At 40.0% G+C, this 7,753-nt stretch overlaps 1 protein-coding gene across 3 annotated transcripts; it reads left to right on the top strand.

Annotated features, from left to right (window-relative positions):
• Positions 1 to 2,318: 2,318 nt before the first annotated feature.
• fibpa (fibroblast growth factor (acidic) intracellular binding protein a) lies at positions 2,319 to 6,838 on the top strand. 3 transcript variants are annotated; one of them, XM_031862459.1, is made up of 11 exons: positions 2,319 to 2,628; positions 2,761 to 2,845; positions 3,436 to 3,634; positions 3,881 to 4,007; positions 4,269 to 4,369; positions 4,584 to 4,717; positions 5,246 to 5,354; positions 5,487 to 5,550; positions 5,659 to 5,745; positions 5,893 to 5,990; positions 6,521 to 6,838. In XM_031862459.1, the coding sequence occupies exons 2-11, from the start codon at positions 2,761 to 2,763 to the stop codon at positions 6,588 to 6,590; spliced, it is 1,074 nt and encodes a 357-aa protein (XP_031718319.1). In that variant the 5' UTR covers positions 2,319 to 2,628; the 3' UTR covers positions 6,591 to 6,838. The 3 variants fall into 3 exon arrangements, with proteins under 3 accessions (XP_031718319.1, XP_031718318.1, XP_031718317.1); XM_031862458.1 differs by having other exon boundaries at positions 5,231 to 5,354; XM_031862457.1 differs by having other exon boundaries at positions 5,222 to 5,354.
• Positions 6,839 to 7,753: the final 915 nt, after the last annotated feature.

The raw sequence follows: 7,753 nt of genomic DNA, 5'->3' as shown, positions 1-7,753 counted from the left end.
GCTGTGACACCACCGAGCAGCGAGCTGCGTGTCAAGCTGCAGCATCACCGGAAGACAGTCTTTGTAGCCTTCAGAATAAAAGCATTGACTTGTTACATTTTAATGAAAATAGTGAGAACACATTGCATTTTACTACAATGTAGATTTCGTAGTTGTCAGTCTTTACTTATATTAGAGGGTGTCTTTTTCGGGTTTCAATGCAATCATGTTCCTCAACCACAATCATTTTATTTTTAATGTTTTTACCGGAAGTTTTACTTTTTACGATGACTGCTGTCTTGACACGTGGGTTAGACAGTAATCGGACATGTTAGTGGTTTCCTCTGAGGTTTACAGTGGCTCTTCGCATACCATAGGCATATGGCATTGTAGTAAATGGCCACATAGAACCGAACAGCTCAGGGATCCAGCTGATCTTCTCAGCTATGAAAATCATCCAGATGTGAGGGTGAAGATCTGCTCCATGTGGTCTCTCAGAGAGGAACTTGTGCGCCCCCATTTGGATTTTACTTTTACCTTTATCATGCCATAAATCCAAAACAACACGGATATGCACACTTCTTAAAGGAAATTAGTAGAAACCCCATGTGACTCTTGGATTATCTGATCAGCTTGGTCTCATCCTCCTCAAAAAAATAAAGACATGGGCTATGACCAGATCTTAGCTCTGCCCAAACCTTTGCCAAACATAAGAGGTTCATTAACAGACCCTCCTTTAAAGTTCACTACAGAGAAAGATGTACAGTATAACAGTTGCATCATGAGTGACTCCTGGTTGTAGCCTACTCGTTTCTTTTCAAAGAACATTGGCGGAAAGTGTGACTGCAGGCTTTTTTCCATGGGTTTATGCTGAGGCATTCAGCCACATCCTTCCGCCCTCTGTCCCACCTCCATTGTTTAGCTGAGGCCATAACAATGTAGGGTGTTAACCGTGCAAGAGGGAGCTGGGGATGGAATCAGGGTGTCATGTGGGGTTAGAAGTGAGAGTGTTGATGTGCAGGGGGAGATCTGACAAAAAGACATGTTGACTGAGTCGTTTTTCCCTTATGTTGTGATTTTTAAGGACACATGCAGAAACATCAAAAGGGAGGGCATGGAGAGGGATTTGCAGGGATTTATTTAGATTAATCGCCGGAGGAAAAGAGAGCAGATTGTGAACACGCAGCTAGCAAGGCACACATCGTCCTTGTGCTCACACAGATCTCGGATCGTACATTTTAAAATAACTTAAGAGCACAAATGGAAGGGCAGAAATAGGCTGACAGATGTGTTGTATAATTTGAGTCTTTACACAATCGTCCATTGTAGTTCGATTTTCTTCTGGCCATTGATGGCTTTCTTACTTAACATGAATTAAAAGGGATTAAACATGGGCCAACTTTGCGGCTCATAGGCAGTAGGCGGGTCGTTGTGGGTGCTGGGTAGGCCCCATGTCGCCTCAGCTTTAGGTTTGGGTTCAGAAGTGGGACGACGCAAAGAACACAGGGGGCAACCTTATGAAACAAAACAACCCGAGGTCAGCCTATAGCATCATGATTAAACATGGTCATCATGCTCTATCTATACTATAGGCTATAAATTGTTATGACAAATCCCTCAAATATAGCACATTCAAATCAATTTAATTAGAAACCTACAAAACGCTGTCCATTTCTGCTTTTATCTCTGATTAATGTTTAATTATTAACTTGTCTACACCACAATTTTGTCTGCAGCCATATTCACTGGTCAGAAAAAAAGTGTGTCTTTGTATTTTAACCCTGAGGACAAAGACAAAAATAGATGACCTATTATTCTTATTACGCATAATTTAGGAGCGTTATTAGTATCGGGGTTGTGCCACATTTTAACCACGAAGGATGAGAGACGTCTGCTCTGACAGGGGAAGTACCATAGACTGACAATAAGCTGATGCAACAGCAAAAATAACTATAATAGTTTCAGAATAAAAGCATACTTTCTACAACTGGGTTAAATGACAAAAAACACACAGTCCTACAAAATCGTTATGCATTATGAGCAGCCCGCTATGTAGTAACACTGCCTTTATTTATTTGTGCTCGGGTGTGGATTTTTGTTTACTGCACTGCGTCATTTTATTACTGGTAGGATATACAGTAAAATGTAATCTGCTGTATGCGAGAACACGTAAACAATATATTATAATTAAACATAGAACCTATATGTTGTCACGCGACACTAACATTACAACAGAAAACATGAAACAACAAAAGGTCAGTCAGTTTGTTTTGAGAAGATGTCTAAAGAGACACTTACAGTAATATGTGTAAAGAACCTTTCCTCTGACGTCACGACACCGGAAGTCCGTTTAGCGTGCCTGCTGTTGTTGATAGCGAGCACCCGTAGCGATACAGTACGCTGCCATTTCGTAGATGATCGTGTTTTAAACCACGCGCGATCACGTTAATTTGATCTTAATTCACCGTGTTGTTGTCTGGTTGTCAGTGTAGTCTCCGCTGAAGCTGCTAACATAGCTAGGACAAGAAGCTAGCCTTTAATGGAGGAAGTTAGCTAGGCGGCTATAATGGCCATAGCCATTATAATCTAACCGTTTACTTTGCATTTCAGTTTTTATTTCAGTTTGGTACTTGAAACGCTCATAACAAGGTATGATGTGTGTTTTGGTCCTTACAATGTCTTTGAGCTCATCTGAAAGCTGGTTGATGATGGCTAACGTTACTTAAGCTAAACAGAAACATCTCCTGACCCACTTGCTTTTACTTTTCTGCCACCACGCAGATGACGATGGAGCTGGACGTGTTCGTGGGTAACACCACTATCATGGATGAGGAGGTGTACCAGCTCTGGTTGGATGGATACACAGGTATGAGTCACATTTATGGGTCACAATGTACTGCAGCAGACTGTGGACTTACTGCGGAGTAGAGGAGCTTATACAGAGTCCTGGTTTGTTGGAGTTATCTTACAAAGATGCACACAATGTGGGTTTTATTGTATTATCATTGAACATATAATTCAAATGCACCCAATCTGGTGGTCAGGACCAACCAATCTGAGGGGTCAGAAATTGAATAAAAACACTGGAAAGAAAGAAAAATTTTACTGTATGCTTTTTATTGTTAAATTCAGGAGACTGACTTTTCAGGCCTCTGAAAACTATTCAAATGAAACAGTTACTCTTTATAAGTAACGCATGATACTTAAGTCAAGGGGTTGTGATATACATTTTGTTTCTTTAAAGGGTTACAAGCTAAATGTTCCGCTAATGTGCAAAACATAATGAAAACCTACATATTGTGACATTTATATATCCACACCCACACCCTGCACATTGGAAGTAGCCCAGGTAAAGTATAATGACAGTGCTGCTGACCAGCAGCTTTGTTAGTACAGGTTATTACACATCACTACAGCCATGGTTGGATCACCAAGCATGTCTGATTTATCCAACAGTGAACGATGCAGTGAAGGGACGAATGGATGGAGGAGTGATGGAGGAGTGCGAGGCGAGTGCAGATGTTCTACTGAGTGACACCATGGACCAGTACAGGACTTTCCAGATGTGTGAGCGTCTGCTGCACAGTCCATCCAAACTAGGCAACCAGCTACTGTTCCAGATCCCACCTCATCGACAAGCCATGCTCATAGAGAGGTGCAGTGACGATGCCCCGATTTGATCACCATTAATTATCTGATTTATCTGGTTTGCAGTAACGTCATTATTTAATCTTTTAAATGTGCCCCTTCCTTGAACTAGATTATTCCCCTCTCAAGGCAGATGTTACCACAACATGTATTTATTATTAAACGCCACTACTTTATTCTTGTTTCCTGACGTAGTAAATGAGAATATATTCTTACAACTCACCTTTTTCACCTTTTGTATATACATGTTTAGATATTACACCTTCGATGATGCATTTGTCCGTGAGGTCCTGGGAAAGAAACTCTCCAAGGGAACAAAGAAAGACTTGGACGATATCGGAGCCAAGACAGGTGTGACACTGAAGAGCTGCAGACGACAGGTAAGAGCAACACCACAATGACCGCGTGTCTGTGTTGTCGGTTTAGTTATCAGAGGAGTCTTCAGCAGTTTTAAAAGACATTGCTCATTTTTGTTGTGAAACCACCTTGAATTCTTTCTGGTCGTAATCTGACTTTCAGTTTTTCGTTCTTTAAAATTCGTTTTGAGTTTCAGTTACAGTGACTTTTACTGTCTGATTTTATACATGTTGTCATGTTGTTGTAAATTTAGTAAATCTCATGCATCATATGTTTAATTTCAGTTCGACAACTTCAAACGTGTTTTTAAAGTTGTGGAAGAGCTGAAGGGACCCCTGGTGGAGAACATACGTCACCACTTTCTTCTTTCTGACAAGCTTGCGAGGTAATCCGTGTGAAGAGCGTACAAAACCTCCCTGCCTGCCTCTGTGTTGTTGTAGTTGTTATGAGGAATTACTTCATGGGTTTACATGTTTAGCTAACTCTAACAAAACCTCACCTGAGAAGGCTAGCATTCAGGGTTATTCAAACTAGTGAAAACATCAAAGTTCTTTCTGTCTATTTGTTAGCTTCTATAATGCCTCTTTCGCTTATTTCAGGGATTATGCTGCCATTGTTTTCTTTGCCAACAATCGCTTTGAGACGGGGAAAAGAAAGCTGCAATATCTCACATTCCAGGACTTTGCCTTCTGTGCTGGGCAACTTATCAGCAACTGGACCGTTGGGGCTGTTGGTGAGCCATTCGTCTTGTTTCCTTCAGCCGTTTGCTGCCATTTTTATCTGAGATATGAAGGACATGTATGACATTTTAATCAGTTATGTAACATATACAGTATATTAATCATCTGTAACCGTCTAAATGTGTCTTAGTTTGAGGCTTACAGATTGATAAAACATTAGAGATAAATCCAAGAACACTAAAAATAGAAAAAAAAGTGAAACTGTGAGACAAACTATGAAGAGGACTTTAAAGAAATATCTCACGTAAGAACAAGAGGTATGCTGTCGATGGTGGCTATTAAGAATAAGGAACATTTAGAGCAGTGCCTCCATCAGTGAGGCCAGCTGACCACCAGAGGTCCTTCAGGTTTTGCATAGCCTCAATACAATGAAGACTAATTTAAATTGTGTGAAGTGAACAATGTTAATTGGCTAAGAATAAATAATAATAAATAAGAAGAAAAAAGAATAAGCAGCGATGATAGTTAAAAGAAGAAAAAAACCCTCTTTTGAACAGATATGACAGTGTGTGACTTTGTAGATAACATGGTGGAAGACATGGACGTGGATCTCGATAAAGAGTTTTTACAAGAGCTGAAAGAACTGAAGGTGTTAATCACTGACAAAGATCTGCTGGATCAACACAAAAGGTAACATGAAAATGAAGAGAAACCTACACGTTTTTTGCCATTTCTGATTTTTTTTTTAAAATTGGCTTTTAATTACAATTTTATACACACTTGTATTGGTAATTTCTCTTCCTTCCACTCCTCTCTGTTCAGTCTGGTCTGTACAGCTCTTAGAGGAAAGACTAAAGCTTTTAATGAGATGGAGGCTAATTTTAAGGTGAGAGAAATAACAACCTCAGAATATCGGAAATTAAACCAGTCAGTAACTTCTTCAATGAAAGGAAATAATAGTTTTGTTAATGTAATTATTTCATTCTTTTCGTAGAATCTATCCAGAGGCCTGGTCAACATTGCCGCAAAGTTAACCAACACAAAGGATGTCCGAGATTTTTTCATTGATCTTGTGGAGAAGGTGTGTAACCTCTACAAAATGTAGTTTCTATCTTTACGTGGTTCAAGCAAAGACAGATCATTCAACTTGTATTTCTGAATCCAGTCTTGAAGTCTGCCTTGGAGACGGTGTGATGTAACGTCTCTTCCCCTTCTTTTTCTCCCCCAGTTTATTGAGCCGTGTCGTTCAGACCGATGGACAGCTGCGGACATTAGACTCTACCTTACTCACTACAACAACTCGGCACACATACTTGACACATTCAAGTGAGTCAATGTGCTTTTATTCTGTAAAGCTTTATCAGGTAGAGCTCAACTCCAACCCTGCCAGGACTATTTATTCCTAAAGGGGCGAAAAATACAGTCAGGATGTTGTAGAGCTCCTTGAAAGAAAAAAAAAAAAAGCAATAACCAAATATTATATATACTTTGGCAATCATTAATGCTGCTGAAGCATAAAGTTGTGTCTTTAATATTGACGTCTCGGCTCCACCAGTGGGTGTCACCCTATCTCGCCCCTGATTTCTCAAACTGTAGTTACCTTGTTTCTCATGCAAACACTCTGGAATGTAGTTAAGGGTTTACACAGCCCTGCACCACTACATGTTTAACAAAGAGATATTCATAAAAAGAAACAGACAACCCACCCCCCACATGTTACACCGAGTGGACAAAGATTGCCTCATTTACTTTCTTCACACTGATTTCACAATTACAGTTTGTCATGAGTCTTACTCTCTTTGCTGCATTTACTTACTGTGTGCTGTCTCTCTGTCTCTCTGTTTTCTGCCCCTCAGACATCAGGTTGTGTGGGACAGATACATGGGTGTCGTCAAAAGCTGTATCTTCAAAATGTATCACGACTGAAGCGGTTTCTTCGCAGCTCGACCCTCATTTTTCCCCACTTTTCCCTCGTTTTTTTTCTGGCTATATCCCCCCCAAAGCCGTTATCTTAACCCTCGGTTTGTGGTTTTATCTGTTTCGTTTTGTCAGCGGTGATGAATTCTGCTTCTTAAGCCCCATTATTGCTTTCAGTCTCCCTGTTTGCACCTATAGAGTCCCTGCAGTGTCTGTACATTTGGTTTGTAAATAAAATGAACGTATTTACATCAAAATGTCCCTGCTTTATGTTATTGTTTTATCTGCGGTATTATATGGAGGAGTTGTTATCATTAACCCATTCCAGGGACAAGGTTTACTGAGTGCTGGATGGACATCAAAGACAAAGAGATAAAGATATAAATCATAGCACAAAAGGGAAGAGGCCAGATTGAGAAAGCCCTGCGTCATCAATCTAAGCTGTATTAGTGTTTTAGATTTTAATGTGGCCAGCAGACTGCATGTGTCATGGACTGAGACCTCTTCCAGTGTCTGTGTGTGGTCATGGGAATGAGGGACCAGCCAGGGGGGCACAGTTGGTCCATCTAGGGGGTTTGTTCGTGTGACTTTTAACAACATCTCCCGTAAGGACAGCTGCCATCTCTGCCACCACCCAGAAACACAGGACAGATAAACAATCTGAGGTGAAGTAAAGGTTATTTTAGAACCAAAGGTTTACTTTAAAAAAAAAAAAAAAAAAAAAACAGGAGGAAAAATAAAATGATTGCCCCCACAATGTTACAAAACAGCACGATTATGCACTCTAAAAATATAAAGATTAGTATGTCTATCAAAGAATATTCAGTATAAACTTTAATGCATGCAGTCATTTTGTAATGGGTTTGACTTTAGGTTGAGTCAGACTCATAAAATCTGGGTGAAGCAACATCTTAACCAGTTTGCAAAGCACACCGATTATTTTGCAAGACAAATTCAGCTGAAATTATTCCAAGTGCAGTAATGGATTAGTCATGTACAAGCAGAGCAGCAAAGCTGGTCAAGAATAATGATAGTATTTTATTTTCTCTATTTCATCCCATGAAGCCTCCTCCAGTTTATTCTGAGAAATAAGCGGACAAATTTTCCGAATAAGTCTCCACTTTCTTTCTCTTCCACTCTCTAATTTTTGTCCACATTCCATTAACTTCTCT

Source organism: Anarrhichthys ocellatus, unplaced genomic scaffold, assembly GCF_004355925.1.
Source record: "Anarrhichthys ocellatus isolate YVR2014 unplaced genomic scaffold, GSC_Weel_1.0 scaffold27, whole genome shotgun sequence".
In the NCBI taxonomy this organism is placed as follows: Eukaryota; Metazoa; Chordata; class Actinopteri; order Perciformes; family Anarhichadidae; genus Anarrhichthys; species Anarrhichthys ocellatus.
Note: the sequence above shows the minus strand (reverse complement) of the source record. Positions and strands in the feature narration are given on the sequence as shown.

Bases quoted from the DNA above. Each gene is read 5' to 3' on its own strand.
- fibpa (XM_031862457.1), top strand. From the start codon at position 2,761: ATGACGATGGAGCTGGACGTGTTCGTGGGTAACACCACTATCATGGAT. The intron at 4,370-4,583 runs GTAATCCGTGTG...CGCTTATTTCAG, and splicing joins CTTTCTGACAAGCTTGCGAG to GGATTATGCTGCCATTGTTT. The intron at 4,718-5,221 runs GTGAGCCATTCG...TCTTTTGAACAG, and splicing joins CTGGACCGTTGGGGCTGTTG to ATATGACAGTGTGTGACTTT.